The following is an 18,381-nucleotide window of genomic DNA, read 5'->3' as shown; positions in this document are numbered from 1 at the left end:
GGGAGCTCTTAAAAGCCAGTCGTCTGACGGAGCCGGACACAAGATCATGATACTGCTGCACAGTCTGTAAACTGTCAATCATGGGCAAGCGAGGAAGTACAGTGACAACCCGAATCTGTCTAGACTGTCTGGGTCGTACAGACAACTCCTTAACGGGTTGCTGAGGTTGCCCACTGCGTCACAACAAGTCCCTTCTGTTGGTTGTTGAACGTCTTCCCCGTGACACATTGACTCCGTAAACAAAAAATCCTCTAACAAGGACTAAGCTTGGACTGCATGTCATGCAACACAGCTCAAGGTCTATGGGAGCAGGTGTGGTAACAGACGGGATTAGCGGCTGAAGTGTAACCATTACCTTCCCTGTAAGCATGTTATGCTTAAATAAAAGTCCATAAGAGGTTATGCAGCTAAAGGCTCCCTCCAAATGACAGAGTCCTCAAGGGAATATCAGAAGGAGGGAGAAAAGAACTTTCTCATCTACAGGGACCTTATCCTAGAAAAGCTAAGTTCTCTGAGTGAGGGTTCACAGGTGCAAAGCAGCAGACTAGAAGGCAACGTTATGAAACTGCTTGACAGTCTAGTGAGTTGGCAACAACCCAAGATGTGTTGAGAAGCATGCGGTAAGGTATGCAGAGCATGATGTATGCAGAGTATGCTGTATGCAGAGCATGCTGTATGTAGAGCATGTTGTATGCAGAGCATGCTGAATGCAGAGCATGCTGTATGCAGAGCATGTTGTATGCAGAGCATGCTGAATGCAGAGCATGCTGAATGCTGAGCATGTAGTAAGCAGAGCCTGCTGAAAGGAAAGCAGAGCGTGTGCATGGCGTTTAACATTTCTCAGAAATTCCATGACCAGTGCTAGAGTGCTTTATGCATGCTTGCATGGGGTTTAAACCATGGTATGCTGAACAGCAGAGTCAGAACGAGCTGGAACAACAACAGAGGTTTCCTCAACTTGAGGGAAAACCTGAGGTTCAGACTGCATAGGCTGAACAACAGACGGAGCAGAAGGCAGGTGCAAGGGTGAAGGAGGTTGACTCCTAGCAAGAGTTGCACCCAAGGATTGCACCAGCTGAGCGGAGGACGGAGGCGGAGTAGTCCGTTCCTGTTCCTGAGAGATGAGTGGAGCATGAGAAGGTTGAGGCTGCGCAGAACAAGGTAAAGTTCTAGCAAGCTGAGGCTCCTGAGGCGCAAGTGCATGGAGGGTTGAACTCGGTGCAGCGCTGGTTGAGCAGACAGACTCACGGAGGGGAGAGGTTGTTGTACCCCAACCGAGAGTTGCACCACTGGTGGAGCAGCAAGGGGAGGAGGAGGAAGAGTGTAACTCTCCTGATCCCAAAGCAAGGGTTGCCTTAAAGAAGGCTGAGGCTGAACAACACTGTGAACAGCAAACTCCGAAAGTGGTTCAACATCGTACGCCTGGCAGATGGTGCTGCGACCAGGCGGAGCAGGTGCAGGCTGGGCGAGCACAGGCGGAGCAGGTGCAGGCTGGGCGAGCACAGGTGCAGCGAGAACAGGTGGAGGGAGTGCAGGAGGTGCAACACTCTCAGCCCGACACTCACGCATCAAGTCCGAAAGCTGTGCTTGCATGGACTGTAGAAGAGTCCACAACATCGTACGCCTGGCAGATGGTACTGTGATCAGGCAGAGCGAGTGTAGGAGGAGGGAGTGTAGGCGGAGGCGGAGGAGCAACACTCTCAGCCCGACACTCACTCATCAAGTCCGAAAGCTGTGCTTGCATGGACTGTAGTAGAGTCCACAACATCGTACGCCTGGCAGATGGTACTGTGATCAGGCGGAGCGAGTGTAGGAGGAGGGAGTGTAGGCGGAGGAGCAACACTCTCAGCCCGACACTCACTCATCAAGTCCGAAAGCTGAACTTTAACTTCGTACGTCTGGCATAGGTCTGGACTTAACGTTTAAGAAGTCTTGAGACCTGAGACCAGCGTTACTCTGCCTTTATTTTCTCCCCTAATCTCTTCTGCAGACGAGCAAAATAAGGGCTCAATCGTCTGCGGGTGGGAGTGACGGTCTCGGTAAGACACGCCCACAACCACCGAGAATACTTCTGTGCGCCGATCAAGGCCTGCTGAACCCTTATGCCCTTCGACATTGCTTCTCCCCTGGGCTTGGGAGCTTGCAAGAGGTCCCGGACTGGGAGGACAACTGGCGCGCACAAAAGTACCCTCACGCACTAATTACTTATCACTTTGATTTCTGTTTGCACTTATTTCACTGAACTTTAAGTGGTTTGTACCTGAAATACGCAATTCTATCCTTTCTCAAAGTTAGTAATTGCGAAAACAGAATTACAATGTAACAGAAAAATCTAATGAAAGATAATTCAGTGGTTGGAAAGAGACTAAACACTAGATCACTCTAGAAACGTTTAGTTTCTTCCCCTAAAGAGACTAGGGAGAAGAGCAAAAAACGATAACGACGTTACTCGTACGCCTGGCAGGCTTGAATGAAACGTTTATCCTCTTTCTCCCTCCGTCTCTATCTCTCTCTCTCTCTCTCTCTCTCTTGACTTAGAACCTGAGAGAAGAGCCCAATCATATATATCGTTAAAACATATTATTGTTAAAGGAAAAAAACTGAAAAGTTCCTTTATAGGATCAAAACCATTAAGTTAAGAAAGAATGAACAAAACGCTAGACACGGTTACTCTTACTGCAACGTGAAACCGTGAACATTCTTTCTCTATCGTAACGATAGAGTGCAAGGAGAACGTTCTGAACGTCAACAACTGCAGAGACAAAACAAAACGTTAGTTCAACTTTGAAAACAGTACGAGACTGTCAAAGAAAATCTTTCAAACTCTGTGGCGGAAATAGCATAATATGTTAACAGGTAAAACCGAAATGACGGGCTCAAAGTTTATTAACTTCGGTAAAAGACCGCCTACTATTAGGAAGGTCGAATATAAACAAAAATAAAAATAAATTTTAATGAGTTTATAATAAAAGGAAGTTAATCGAAGAGGCCTATAAGAGGCGGAGAGATATAAAATAAATCTATAACTTTTGTTAAGCAAAATTAAGAAAGAGAGTCTATACTCTCTTAGACACCAACACTTCCGTCTAAGGGAAGGGTCGGCCATTGAAAGGTGAACGAGAGTTCATACTCTCTCGTCACCAAAATTAATCAAATTAATTCCAAAAGCTAACTAAGCTAATATAGAAGTTTTCCAGTAAAGCGACAGCCGAAATCAAAGAGAAATACTTCACCAAAGTCGTGAAAATACTCCAAGAACATAAGCGTATCCCAGAACGTCTTGCCGGAAGCACGACAGAGGAATAATTGAGGAGGTGTCAACAAGAAGTACTTGAGTACCTGGCCACAGGTGGCGCTGGTAAATACACCCCCTTCTAGTATTGTGATAGCTGGCGTATCCCTCCATAGAATTCTGTCGGGCAACGGAGTTGACAGCTACATGATTATCGGGTAAGTTTAATATTGAAAAAGACCTTTCCCTCTTTCCCCGCCGGTCGCGCTATAATACGTTTGCGGGGAAGGGAATAGGGCGACGGTGACCTATCAAAACACCTATATCTTTGTTTCTTTTGACTGCGAGACTTCCTTGAAGTCGGAAACACATGTTCCACTGTCTTGCGGAAGTGCGCAGAAGTGCTGGCGAGTTGGCGAGGGCTGGTGCGTTGGAGAACGCTGGCGAACCGGGGAGTGCTGATGCACAGGAGAGCGCTGGCGAACCGGGGAGTGCTGATGCACAGGAGAGCTCTGGTGAGCTGGGGAGCACTGACACGCAAGAGAGCACTGGTGCATAGGTGAGCGTAGGAGCGCAGGATAGCGCTGGTGCATAGGTGAGCGTAGGAGCACAGGATAGCGCTGGTGCATAGGTGAGCGTAGGAGCGCAGGATAGCGCTGGTGCATAGGTGAGTATAGGAGCACAGGATAGCGCTAGTGTATGGGTGAGCGTAGGAGCGCAGGATAGCGCTGGTGCTTAGGTGAGCGTAAAAGCGCAGGATAGCGCTGGTGCATATGTGAGCGTAGGCACGCAGGCGAGCGCTGGCGCGCAGGAGACTGCTAGAGCATAGGAGAACGCTGGTGCAGAGGAGAGTGTTGGCAAGCTGGAGAGCACTGATGCGCAGGAGAGCACTGTAGAGCTGGGGAGTGCTGGCATGCAGGTGTGTGCTGGTGTACAAAAGAGTAATGGCGAGCTGGAGAGCGCTGGCATGTAGGAGAGCGCTGTCGAGCTGGGGAGTGCAGTTGTGCTGGCAAACGTACTCCAGAGTGCTGGTGATCAGGAGACTGCTGAAGCGCAGGAGCGCCCTGACGCTCTGGAGAGCACTGACACACTGAAGAGAGTTGACTTGCTGGAGAGCGGTGACGTGCTGGTGGGCGCTGACGAGTTGTTAGTGAGCACTGGTGCACTGATGGACGCTGGCGCACAGCCGAAGGTCTAGAAAGTTGCGCGGGGCGGCGCATTCGTGAGGGCGAGTGACATTTGGACACACTGCTAGCAGGCAGGCGTGGGAGAGGAGTCAGGATCGGAGGAGGCAGGTAGAAGGTCGGCGAGAAGCAGAAGCTCGACGCATTGTATGGTCAGAAACATGGATGTGCCCTTTGGAAGGGCGAACATCCTCCTAAGGGGACACAGAAGAGTCCAAGGGCGAAGTCCGAGGACTAGCCGCAGTGTTGTCAAGAGAAGGTCCAAGAACAGGCGAAGGTCAAGGGCCAAAAGACGGCTGAAGAGAAGGCTCCTCTGCGGGGGGAAGGCTGCGAAGATGAGGCTGAAGAGCCGAAGAGGCACCTTTTCTCAGATAGTGAACGGACACCTCTAAGACGAAGCGGAGGGCTAGCTCTGGGAGATCGTTGACACCCTCTGAGGGCCGATGGATCAGCAAGCTGACCTTTGGAAGCAGCAGTCCTCCACAGAGGAGTCTCTATAAGTGAACTCCTTTTCCGAGGAGAAACACTTGCAAGAGAGACAGACGAAAGATTTTGCTTCCCCCTCAGCTAAAGAGTCTGAAGGGGTAGGGGCATCGGTAGCAGCAACAGAAGGCCCCTCAGACACCACTACGTCGACACGACTGAAATTTCACCTCTGAAGTTGACAAAGGCTGCACACTAGCATCACGGATGAGGAGCTGCAACAAGGAGTCCTTGGAGGGTGGACTCGGAATCCCCAAGTACAACCACACCTGTATAAAGGGAGATAGACACAAGGCTTCACCTGGGGGAGAGGTGGAGCTGCTTTGCTAGGGGAAGCAACACCATCTCTCAAGGACCAGGGTTGACCATCAATTAAAGGGCCTACGCTACTACTCGACGGTCTCTCGGAAGTGGCCGAACAAGCTTCGAAGGAAGGTCGGGAAGCAAAAGAAGCAGCCTTGGGTTTTCTCTCCTTGAAGAAACCTTGGAAAGAGAAATATCCCGCTTTGACTACTTCTGCTGGTACACAAAACTTTCCCACTGGGAGGCAGACCACTCCCGACACTCACTACACTTATTTTCGCTATCACACTGTTGACCTCTGCAGGCAGGACTAAGGGTGTGACGATCAGTGTCCACAGCCAACATGAAGGTACCACAAGGCCTGCCTTCAAGTTCCGGGCAGGAACGCATGGTCGGCAGGAGTCAACACAAACAAAAGGCATTAATGGCAGTCCAAAATATAACTTGGTGAGGATGAAGAACGGCAACGACTGTTCACCATCCGAGATGTCAGGATGCCAGAGAACTTCAAATCAATCAATCAATCACCATCCGAGCCAACAAAAGCAAATGGATCTAAATCACAGGCGAGTGGGAGCGGTAGCAAGCTACCCCCCTAACCACGCTAACTAGCGGAAGGGTAGTTAACCCTCCCTAAATTTTAATGGCTCCTCCTTTTAGCTTCACCAAAAGTAATACCCCTAATAAAGAGCGTAAGTTTGTATTCCAGTTATGGAATAAATACTAGGTGTGTGAGCCGGGTGAATGGTCTAGCACAGCAAACTAGCAGCAGGTTGTTTACCTCACGTAAAATGTTTATGGCTGGTTTCCACCTACTCCGGAACTATATGTCCATTAGTAATGAGCTAATGGTTTGTATTTGTGTAGGAACTAAGAAAATTATCAATAGAAGTGACTCGGAAGAAATATATTTATCTGGACTTGGATGAAACCAAATACTGAAAACAAAGGGCTATCGTACTGAATAGATGAAAAATTCATGTTTCTAAGTGACTGTTCAATCTCTCCTTCTTTGAAGGAACTGCACATGAACCTTGGGCAATATTCATGGAAACAACAAATCAAACAGCCTTACCTTTTCACCAACACGGATAATGAGAGATTCAAGACGATCTTCAATTTCTACTGCATCATTACGTCTCCTCTTTCGGTCACGACCGGAGTCTGAAAAAAAAATAAATGAAAAAATTCTATTATACCTTAAACAGATTGGATTTGTGCTATTCTAATTAATCTTGACCATCAACAAGGAAATTGAATTGCAACTACTATGCATACTTTCATCAAAGGTACTGTATATTACTGACTTTTTTTTTTTTACCATAGAAACTATCCATCAGTTCTTTCTATTAGCAATTTACAACCAAGTAAAATGACAAGTTTGAAAGTAATTTGTATTTTTCCTAACAAAACAAACCTGGAGCTATTTATAGGGGATTTTACTTTCAGCAAAGCTGAAAGCCGAACCATGAGAATCTTAGCGAGGGATAACCACCCCAACCAAATTAGCAGTAGGGGTGGGGGGTAGACGGCTACCACGCTCACTCAGACACTTGGGCTGAGCAACCACTTTACTTTCTGGCAGGACTTTCTAGGGGGACAGGGCTGACGGGCCAATTTGTTTAAAAAATTCCAGGTTTGTCTAGTTAGGAAAAATGACAAATTCGTAGGTAATTTGTATTTTTCCTAACCATACAAAGCTTAGCTATTTAAATAGGGTATTACTTTCGACGTAGCTGAATGACGAGCCATTAGATTTATAACGAGGGTCAACTACCCCCTCACTAGTTAGCGTTGGGTAGGGGAGGTGTAGCTAGCTACCCCTCCCCCCTCACACACCGGTGAACTGATTCACTTCGCTTAGAGGTAGGACTTCACAGGGACAGGGCTGGCGGGCAAGTATGATTAAATAGCTAAGGTTTGTATGGTTAGGAAAAATAAAAGTTATCTACGAATTTGTCATTTGTTCCGTAACCGAAATACAAACTATGCTATTTAAATAGGGTGACTTAACCCTTAGATAGGGTGGTAAGTCCCAGCCTTACTGGCTTTGGCTTTGCCCGGGGACTCAGAATCCAAGTGTGTAGCACTCGAGATAAGGAGTCCCTGCACCTCGCAAATCCCTTGCTCTGCAAGGAACGTACGGCCTACGTAAGCTTTTGTGTGAAGGAATGAAGCGTGACTCGTCCTAGGAAGTTGACCTGGAATCCTTTAGATGGAATTCTAGGATAGGAGGTTCCCAATACCACCTTGTCAGGGTATGGGGGACGCGACAGTATCATCTTAATACTAGGAACACAAGGAAGCATGGTTTACCTGCAGTGGTTTGAGGTCAGCTGTGCAGAGAACCCAGGATGCTGCTTTCCCCAAGAGAGGGGAGGATGAAGAAAAGAGTAAGGGCCAGGAATACTTTTTCATTCATGCAGACTAAAACTGGGTAACAATGCCCTCAACCTTCTGCTACTTGTCCATTAAGGAGCCTGAGGTTTAGACCAGCTGTTGTGCAGCCACCACAGGGCCGATAGAGAACTCCTGTGGATCACGTCCTGCAGGTAGTGGGCTATGAAGGTCGTTTGATGCTTCCAGACCCCAGCTTGTAGAACCTGCGTCACTGAGTAGTTTCTCTTGAATGCCAGGAACGTAACGATGCCTCTGACATCGTGTGCTCTAGGGCGACGTGACGGAGGATTAGGGAATGGTGGATGACCTTGCGAATCCATGCTGAGATGGTGTTCTTAGTGACCCTCCTCTTCGTCCTTCCTGTGCTCACAAACAATGCTCGCACTCGAGGACGAGCTGCAGTTGTTCTCTTAAGATAGAGCCTCAGACTCCTTACTGGGGACAGTAGGAGATGGTCTGGGTCATCTGTTACAGAAAGGAGACTCGAAATCCGGAAGGAGTCGAACCGTGGGTCCGGAATCCCAGGATTTTGAGTCTTAGCCACAAACTCGGGGACGAACCCGAACGTTACCTTCCCCCATCCCCTTGAATGGGCGACGTCGTACAAGAGACCATGAAGTTCGCTGACTCGCTTGGCCGAGGCCAATGCGAGTAGGAACACCCGCCTTCCAAGTCAGGTGACGATCAGAAGCCTGGCATAATGGTTCGAACGGAGGTCTCTTAAGAGACCTGAGGACCCGAACCTCGTTCCATGGAGGAGGTCTCACTTCCAACTGAGGGCAGGTAAGCTCGTAGCTTCGTATGAGTAGAGAAAGTTCTAGCGAGGAGGAAATGTCCATTCCTTTGAGCCTGAAGGCCAGGCTTAAGGCTGAGCGATAGCCTTTCACTGCCGAGACTGAAAGGCGCATTTCTTCCCGCAAATACACAAGAAACTCCGCTATTGCTGGAATCGTGGCATCGAGGGGAGAGATACCCCTTCCATGACACCAACCACAAAAGACTCTCCACTTCGCCTGGTAGACCCCTGCGGATGACTTTCGCAGGTGCCGAGACATCCTTTCCGCAACTTGTTGCGAAAAGCCTCTCTCTGTGAGGAGATGCTGGATAGTCTCCAGGCGTGAAGCCGAAGCGATGCTACGGCTTTGTGGAAGATGTTGCAGTGTGGTTGCTTGAGTAGCTCGTGTCGTGGAGGAAGTTCTCTCGGGAGTTCCGTCAGGAGCTGCAGAAGGTCCGGGAACCACTCTGCATGATGCCATAGCAAAACTATTAGAGTCATTGATAGGTTGACCGATATTCTGGTCTTGTTGAGCACCCTTCTCTTCAGACAGAACGGTGGGAAGGCAAAAACGTCGATGTTGTCCCACTGTTATTGGAAGGCATCTTGCCAGAGTGCCTTGGGGTCCGGGACTGGGGAACAGTACAGCGGAAGCTTGAAGTTCAAGGCTGTCGCGAACAGGTCCACCGTCAGGGAACCCCATAAAGTCAGGACTTTGTTGGCTACTAGGCGATCCAAAGACCACTCGGTACTCACTATCTGCGATGCTCTGCTCAGACTGTCGGCGAGCACATTCCTTTTGCCCAGAATGAAGCGAGCCGATAGTGGAATCGAGTGGACTTCGGTCCATCTCAGTATCTCTACTGCAAGATGGGATAGCTGTTGTGAAAAGGTACCTCCCTGTTTGTTGATGTAAGCCACTACCGTGGTGTTGTCGCTCATCACCACCACGGAGTGACCCGCCAGGGTTTGTTAGAACTGTTGAAGTGCCCGATATACGGCCTTCATCTCTAGCAGATTTATGTGGAGGCACTTTTCTGATTCTGACCATAGGCCTGAGGTCCTGTGGTTCAGAACGTGGGCCCCCACCCTTCTTTTGAAGCGTCCGAGAACAGCATCAAATCCGGGGGGAGGACGAGAAGATCCACTCCCTTTCGGAGGTTTTCGTCTGTCATCCACCACTGAAGGTCCGTCTGTTCCGCAGGACCCATAGGGACCAGAATGTCCGGGGAATCGTGGCCTTGATTCCACCGGGACTTGAGCCACCATTGCAGGGATCTCACCCTTAGGCGGCCGTTTGGAACTAGACGGGCCGAGGAGGAAAGGTGACCTAGGAGACGTAACCACGATTGGGCTGGAAGCTCTTCTCGCCTGAGGAAAGGATCTGCGACCCTCCTCAGCCTTGCTATCCTGTCGTCTGATGGAAAAGCTTTGTGGAGATTGGTGTCCAATATCATACCTAGATATACCAGTCATTGAGATGGAAGCAGAAAAGACTTCTCGAGATTTACCATGATCCCTAGATCTTGGCAAATTCCCAGAAGCTTCTCTCGGTGTCGAAGAAGGGTCGATTCCGAGCCTGCCAGGATCAGCCAGTCGTCCAGATAACGGAGGAGACGGATGCCGATCCTGTGTGCCCACGAAGAGATCAGGGTGAACGCTCTGGTGAATACCTGGGGTGGTGTGGAGACCGAAACACACCACCTTGAACTGGTAGATCTTGTTGTCTAGGCTGAATCTTAATTACTTCCTGGAAGACGGATGGATTGGGATCTGGAAGTACGCGTCCTTCAGATCCAGTGTACACATGAAGTCTTGCGGTCTCACTGCAAGTCTGACCGTGTCTGCTGTCTCCATGCTGAACGGCGTTTGTTTGACAAACTTGTTCAGAGCTGAGAGGTCGATGACTGGTCTCCAGCCTCCAGACGCCTTCTTAACAAGAAAGAGTCGACTGAAGAAGCCTGGGGAGCCGTCGACGACCTCCTGGAGAGCATCCTTCTTCAGCATGGTCTCGACTTCTGACCGTAGAGCTAGCCCCTTTGCCGATCCCATGGCATAGGAGCTCAACGACACTGGATTCGCTGTCAGGGGAGGAAGAGATGTTATGAACGGGACGCGATATCCCTGACTGATCATGGAGATCGTCCAGGAGTCGGCCCCGAGTTGCTGCCACCTGAATGCGCAACTCTTCAGGCATCCCCCCACTGGTGGACATGCAGGGGGATTGCCAATCCTAGCGTTTGCGGCCTCGGCCGCTCCCTCTAGGATTCTTGCCTCCCCTGAAGGACTTTCCGCCCTTCTTGTTTTTTACAGGAAAGGGCTGCTGCTTGGACACCATCGTCTTTGCTTCCGCTGCCGGTTTCATCATCTTGGACTGGTGAGGTTGTTGAGGTTTGTAGGGCTTTGTTGTAAGAGCCCTTAGAAGAGAATCCTGGTTCGATTTTCACCACCTCTCAGCCGCCTGTTCCACATCCTTGGGCTCAAGCAAACTCTCTTCCAGGAGGGAAGAGTGTCTGAGCTTGCAGACATCCTCGGCTGGGACCTTCGAGTGGAACCTCTCGGTCACCGCATCACATCGCTTCATGATCGAGTTTGCCCACAAGTTCGAGACTTGGTGGGCCAGAAACTCAATGGTGCGTGTGATCGAAAGGAGGAAGGTCCCCAGGGTCTTCCTGGTGCTCTCCTTGGACAGATCCTCGGATCGCAGAAGGATGCCCAGAGACCCAGCCACGAAGTGGCCTGCATGGCACACTTTGCGACCTTCTCCTGACTCAGGATCTCTGTTGCCGAAAATGTCACTTGCCGGCTGGAGTCTCTCTCAAGAGATACTCCCCTGATAAGCTATTCCACAGAGTGGTGGAGTGGAAGAGCTAAACAAGACTCCTCCATGATCTCAAAATACCTCCTCTGTTGGACACCAGGAGGTGGGAGGAGCTTGTTGCCAGCAGTGGAACGGCTGGAGGCGGCGAGCTCGGAGAGCTGGCCCTCAACCTTATCCCTGGCACTCTTCACCCCTTGGGACCAAGACAAAGCCACACTGGCCTTAGTGGGTTTCTGAGTGACAAAGACTCGGTCCAGGACCGTGTCCTTGCCCTCACACGGGGCGATCTCAGGGTCCTTGAACCCGTTGAGATGCCTCATCAGAGTCAAGACTTGCCAGAAGGCATGTTCTGGCTCTTGCTGCTCTCCTCCTGGTGAACTGGTAGCAAAGTCTCCTGTCCCCAGATGCTCTACTTGGGGGGACACGTGGACATTTTCCTGGGGTCTCGCTGGCTCTGGTCGAATCCTGGAAGAAGACTTCGGGATAGTCTTCGAGTCCTTTGGTTCCCTTCTAGGAGGGATGCAGGATTCCAGCAACGAAGTCTGAGGGCTCTTCTACGTCCCAACACGGGACGATTCTCCTACTCGCGGTGGGGTTTCTCCCATTGGTGCGGTGGGAGAAGGTCTCACCTCGGTAGATTCCCCTGAGGACGGAAAAGCTTCGTCCACAGGAGAAGGAGAGAACATCTGAGGGGGAGGAAGGAGCCTTCCTTACAGACTTCTTAGGAGCCAGTTTGACCCTGGGAGAAGTCACCACGATCTCTACTCTTCTCTTCCTCTTCATTGGGGTCAGAGCTGCCGTTGGTTTGAGACCCAAATCAGCGAAGGCAGGCCTAACAGCCTGGACGACAGCTCTGATAAGGGACCCAAACCATGGCTGCTTACTGACAGACGCAGTGTCAGAGACTCCCGCTGGAGGGAAGGGGATCAGGCGATCCTTTAGAGTGGAAACCACAGGGCCTGCCTGAAAAGAAAGTGAAGAAGATTGGTGCCTAGACCTCTCTGAAGACCTCCCCTCCTCCTGCGAGTGCGCTGTTCAGCGCTTGGGGGGGGGGGACGTGTGAAGAAGATGACCTGACTGCTCTCACTCCTGAAGACTCGCTAGGAAGCTCGTGTTGCGAAACCCGAAGGGAATCGCGCGATGGAACAATCCCAGGTTCGCACGCGGGCGAACGTTCGTGTGCGTGCGCGCAGAGATGGAGGCGCGGGCGAGTGTTGGCGACCAGGAGAATGCCGGCGCGTAGGTGAACGACGGAGCGCAGGCGAGCGATGGCGAGCAGGTGAGGTTGCGCGTGGGCGAGCAGGTGAACTTCTGCGAGCAGGCTCATTGGCGTGCTGGAGAGTGTTGGCGCGCAGGCGAATGGGCGTGCGGACGCACCGGAGATCGCTGGCATGCAGGTGCGCGATCTGGAGAAGACAGATGGGGCGCAGGATCAGCAGGCTTAGAAACGCGTGAAGGAAACTGCTCGTGGGCGCGTCATGTCCCACCCACCTCTGGAAGTGCGCAAGGTAGGAGCTGGAACGTGTTGGCGCGAAGGTGACGGCGCGTAGGCGAGGGTTGACGAGAGGGCGAGTTCCGAGGGCGCGCAGGTGAACGCTGGCGAGAAGGCGAAGGATGAGGCTTCCTTCCTACACCCAGATTCGAAGATCGTGGGCGCGCGGGCGAGCGATGGCGCGCAGGGGAAGTTTGCTAGCGAGCTGGAGATCGTGGGCCCGCAAGAGATCATAGGCGCGCGTGGCGCGTATCAGGATCAGGGCGTGCAGATGTGCACTGGCGAGCAGATCGCTGACGAGCAGGAGAGCGCTGACATGTCGACTCTGCCATAGGAGATCGCTGGCACGTTGTTTCCGGCACAGGATGAATCTCAGCAACAGCAGGAACAGAAGGAGAACGTGGGCGCATAGGTAAAACATGGCACTTAAGGGACTTGCTCACATTGTGAGACAAGCCCTTTTGCCCTGAAGGGACCGGTGCCCGTTGGATAATGGGGTGCGAGGGCGCCCACTGTGCATCAGCTGCCACGAACGGTGAAGGAGGATCAGCAGGTCTGGCAGGCGTAGGAGAACGCGAACGATCTGCAGAGAGGTCCAGAGATGCGGCTGCGACGGTCGACTCACGACGAGGAGGATCCTCTGCGGGGGGACGGCGAGGGCGAGGAGCCGAAGAGGCGCCTCCTAACTCCCTTGTGGGGAGAAGGAAGACCTCTACTACGGCGAAGAGGAGGGCGAGCCTTGCGACGGATACGTCCTCTGGGAGTAGGAACACCATCGTCGGTCCTCCGAAGAGGAGTCTCAGCCACAACAACATCGACGATAGACAGAGGGTCAACCTCCGCTATCACCGGCGACTGTTTGACAGCTGCGCCCAACTGGATCAAGTCAAACAGGGCTTCCCTGGAGGGCGAACCCTTAAGCCCCAAGGAAGCCCAAAGCTATAAAAAATCATCATTATAAACAGAAACAGATAAATTATCCCCCGGAGGAGGAGGAGGAGCTGCCTCACTATGGGAGGCATCTCCCTCTCCCAAACCCCGAGGTCGGTCAACAAAAGAACGGCCTACGCTACCACTCGACGGCCTCTCACGAGAGACCAATCGAGCGGGAGCTTCGGAGGAGGTTCGGGTAACGGAATAGTCGTCCTTGGAATTTTCCTTCTTCAAGGAAACCCTTGAAGGAGAAAGATCCTGCTTAGACTTCTTCCGTCGCCGGGAAAACCTCTCCCACAGGGAGGTAGACCACTCCCTGCACACTTTATCCTTATCACACCGTTGACCTCTGCAGAACGGACACAAGGTGTGAGGGTCCGTCTCGACCACCGACATACTGTACAGTATAAGTCCCACAAGGGCGGTCAGGTAAACCAGGGCATTTCCGCATGATAAGGAGAGAGGCCAACTTCCAAACACACAAACTGAAAGAGAAAGCAAAAAAGATTAAGGCTGTCAATGAGAGGGTGAGAGCAGACACGTCTGACCATCACCCCAGCCAAAAGCAAAGTGAATCAGTTCACCGGTGTGTGTGGGGGGGAGGGGTAGCTAGCTACCCCTCCCCTAACCCCCGGTAACTAGCGGGGGGGTAGTTAACCCTTGTTAAAAATCTAATGGCTTGTCATTCAGCTACACCGAGAGTAATACCCTATTTAAATAGCGTGGTTTGTATTTCGGTTACGGAACAAATACAAGTTACTTTCCAATTTGTCATTTGTTGCCTCACTAAATACAAACCCTACGTTATTTATAGGGGTTCTCTCCCCTACGATATAGATCATAGGAACCCTGCCCTCACTAAAATAGTTGTGCTCTAACAATTAGCAGCCTGCACAAGCTGTGTGTTTGCAATAATAGCAATGTGACCGGTCTAGTAATAAGATCTCAAGTCATAGGAATCCGAGAGTAATGAGATTTTACCCGATAGGCCCTCTCTCAAGGGGTATTGAGGATGTAACAAGTACTATTATTCTATACTTAGAATACACAAGAGGTGAGGTCAGCTGTGCTGAGTACTGTGGTGCTGATTCCCCAGAGGGGGAGAAGGTGAAGGAAAGAAAGAAGCCAGTCATTCTACTCATTCCTCCCAGATTAACCTGGGTAACCTCAGCCCTCTGTTACTTGTCCATCAAGGAGCTTGAGGTGTTCTAGACCATTTGTTGTGCAGCCATCACAGGACCAATGGAAAATGTATCCATGTTCCTGTGGGTTGGGTCTTGCAATTAATGGGTGGTGAAGGTCGTCAGACGCTTCCACACGCCCGCTTGTAGAACATACGCCACCGAGTAATTCTTTTTGATTGCTAGGGACGTTGCAATGCCCCTGACATCGTGAGCTCTGGGTCGTCGTTGTGAAGGAGGGTCAAGATTAAGTGCTAGGTCAATCACTTTGTGAATCCATGATGAGATTGCGGTTTTCGAGACCCTTCTTGACTTTCCCCAAGCTAACAAACAGTGCTTACACAAGAAGGAGAGCTGCTGCTGTTCTTTTAAGGTAAAACCTCAGTGGTCACTGGGCAAAGTACCAGTTGGTCTGGATCTTCCGTTACAGAACGGAGTGTCTTAATCCTGAAGGGACCGAATCTAGGATCCAATACCCCCGGATTTTGAGTCTTGGTAATTAACCAACGGACGACGCTGAGTATTACATCTCCTCATTCCCTTGAATAGGAGATGTCATATGATAGACCATGCTATTCACCGACTCTCTTGGCCGAAGCCAAAGCGAGTAGGAACATGGGATTCAGGGTAAGGTGGATCTGTTGCCTGGCGTAATGGTTCATGGGGAGGACCCTTCCGGGACTGAAGGACCCGAACCACGTTCAAAGGAGGAGGTCTAACTTCCGAATGGGGACAAAATCTCACAACTCCATATGAGAAGAGAAAGTTCCAAGGAGGAGGAAATATCTACTCCCTTCTGTTTAAAGGCAAGACCCAAGGCTTAACGGCAGCCTTCGACTGCTGAAACCGAGAAAAGCATTTCTTCACGAAGGTGTACAAAGAATTACACTATTGTTCGAATAGAGGCATTGAGAGGAGTGATACCCCTTCCATGACACCAGTAACAAAATACAGACTACTTAGCCTGGTAGACTGACGCTGAAGAGTGTATGAGGAGTCTAGACAAGCTTTCCGCAACTTGTTGAGAAAAGCTTCTCTGAGAGAGAAGGTGCTGGACAGTCTCCAGGCATGAAGTTGAAGCGAAGCTACGGCTTCGTGGAAGATACTGGCATATAGCTGTTTGAGTAGATCGTGTCGTGGAGGAAGTTCCCTTGGAAGCTGCAGATGGTTCAGAAACTATCGGAGTCATTGATAAGTTCTCGCTTATTCCGTTTTTGTTGAGGACCTTCCTCATCAGAGAGAATGAGGGAAAAGCATCAACATCGATGTTGTCCCACCGTTGTTACAATGCATCTTGTCATAGAGCCTGGGGAGCAGTCTATCAAGAGCTGGTCCACACTCAGGGAACTCCACAAATTCAGGACTTTGTTGGCTACAGTAATAGATGATTTAAATATCACTCGGAGCCCAGATTGTCTGCAAGCACATTCCCCTTGCCCGGAATAAAGCGAGCGTTCTGCCCAACCGAGTATCTATACTGTTGTTGCCCCGTTGTTAGAATGCATCTTGTCATAGAGAGCCTCGGGGTCCGGGAGTGGAGACCAGTCTGTCAAGAACAGGTCCACAGTCAGGGAACTCCACAAAATCAGGACTTCATTAGCTACTAGATGATTTAAAAATCACTCAGAGCCCACTAACTGAGTTGCTTTGCTCAGATTATCTGCAAGCACATTCCTCTTGCCTGGAATAAAGCAAGCATTGTGTCAATCCAAGTATCTATACTGCTGGAGGGCGAGGAAGGCTGCCCTCATCTCCAAGAGATTTATATGCTGGTGCCTTTCTCATTCAGACCAAACACCGGAGTTGGTGTAGTGCAGCATGAGGGCACCGCACCCTTCATTTGATGCATCTGAAAAGAACAATTCTAGGGGAGGGACGAGAAGATCAGCCCCTTTTCAGAGGTTCTCGTCTTCCAACCACCATCTGAGGTCCATCTGTACCTCTGGCCCTAGACTAACTAGGGTGTCCAGGGAACCAATGACCTGATTCCATTGGGGCAGGTCTGTGCTACCTTCCTCAACCTCTGAACTCTTTCGTCTGATCGAAATGCTTTGTGCCGTTTGCTGTATTTTCATGCCCAGGTATACCAGTCTTTGAGAGGATAGCAGCTGAGACTTCTCAAGGTTTACCATGATCCGCAGATGATGACAAAGCCTCAGATGTTTATCTCAGTGTGGAAGAAGAATTGCCATCGAGTCTGCTTGAATTAGCCAGTCATCAAGATATCTTAGGAGACGGATACCGATTCTGTGAACCCAAGATGATACTAGGGCAAACACTCTTGTAAAGACCCTAGGTGCCGTGGAAACAAAAACACAGCACCTTCAACTGGTATTGATTCTGGTTAACATGATTCTTCGATACTTCCAAGAAGACGGATGGACTGGGATCTGGAGTATGTGTCCTTGAGATCCAGTGTACACATAGTCCTACGGTCTTATTGCTTGTCTGACCGCGTCGGCTGTCTCCACCTTGAATGAGATTTGACTGGCAAACCTGTTCAAGATCGAGAGATCGATAATTTGTCTCCAGCCTCCAAACGCCTTTTTCTCAATTAAGAGTTGACAAAAGACTGGAAGCTCGTATAAGACCTCTTGGAGAGCACCCTTCTCCAAAATGATCTGGACTTCAGCAAAAAAGGGGCAGCTCCTTTGCGGATCCTTTCGCATGGGAGCTTATTAGGAATGGATCCCAAGTCAGTGGAGGGAGAGATTGAATAACGGGATGCAATACCCTGAACGAATAACCTCGAATGAATGACTTGAAGTTCTCTGGCATCCTGACATTGAAGGTCATTGACGCCGATATCGTTTATTACCAATAAAGATTAAAAGAATATTCAATTAAAACCACAAAAGTAAATATGTTTTATTAGTTAGAGAGCAATCAGTCACCAGCATTGTACGACAAATCAAGTCCAAGAAACTTGGCAAGGATGAACCTGCCATCTTCATCCCGAACCTCAAACAGATATCAATTTCTTTGTGTGCTATAAGTGGGGCATTCAGTCAACAAATGCCTCACTGTCAATGGTACCAAACAATCGTCGCAATATGATTAGTGTTGGCCAGCCAGCAGAAACTCATGTGTCATCCGATTGTGACCAATGCTGAGACAAAAAAGAGTAGTCTCCCATTTTCGGGGCATACCATTATACCTCCGTGGGGATATACCGTATTTCCCGTGTCATAAGACGCTACAATTATGGGGTATGAAGTTGAATCCTAACAAAACTCAAAGTATGATTGTAAGTAGGTCAAGGACGGTGGCTCCTCAACATCCGGATCTCAGTATTGATAATGTTTCTTTAAATATGTATGACTCTTTCAAAATTTTAGGTGTGATTCTCGACAGCAAATTTACTTTTGAGAAACATATAAGGTCTGTGTCTTCTTCAATTGCACAAAAAATAGGCTTATTGAGAAAGTCTTTCAAGATTTTCGGTGATCAATCTATTCTGAAGAAGTGTTTTAATTCTTTCATTCTACCTTGTTTTGAGTATTGTTCTCCTGTCTGGTGTTCAGCTGCTGATTCTCATCTTAATTTGTTGGACAGAAACTTACGGTCTATTAAATTT

General features: G+C 49.8%; 1 protein-coding gene across 2 annotated transcripts in view; it reads right to left on the bottom strand.

The window, feature by feature from the left end:
* Positions 1-18,381, bottom strand: part of LOC137619720 (nuclear cap-binding protein subunit 1-like) — a 180,622-nt gene that overhangs the window by 150,828 nt on the left and 11,413 nt on the right. For both annotated transcript variants that reach the window (XM_068350011.1, XM_068350012.1), the window contains exon 2: positions 6,278-6,366. In XM_068350011.1, the coding sequence (XP_068206112.1) occupies positions 6,278-6,366 (89 nt within the window). The remainder of the gene's footprint in view (positions 1-6,277; positions 6,367-18,381) is intronic.

Source organism: Palaemon carinicauda, chromosome 26 (genome assembly GCF_036898095.1).
Source record: "Palaemon carinicauda isolate YSFRI2023 chromosome 26, ASM3689809v2, whole genome shotgun sequence".
NCBI lineage: Eukaryota > Metazoa > Arthropoda > Malacostraca > Decapoda > Palaemonidae > Palaemon > Palaemon carinicauda.
Note: the sequence above shows the minus strand (reverse complement) of the source record. Positions and strands in the feature narration are given on the sequence as shown.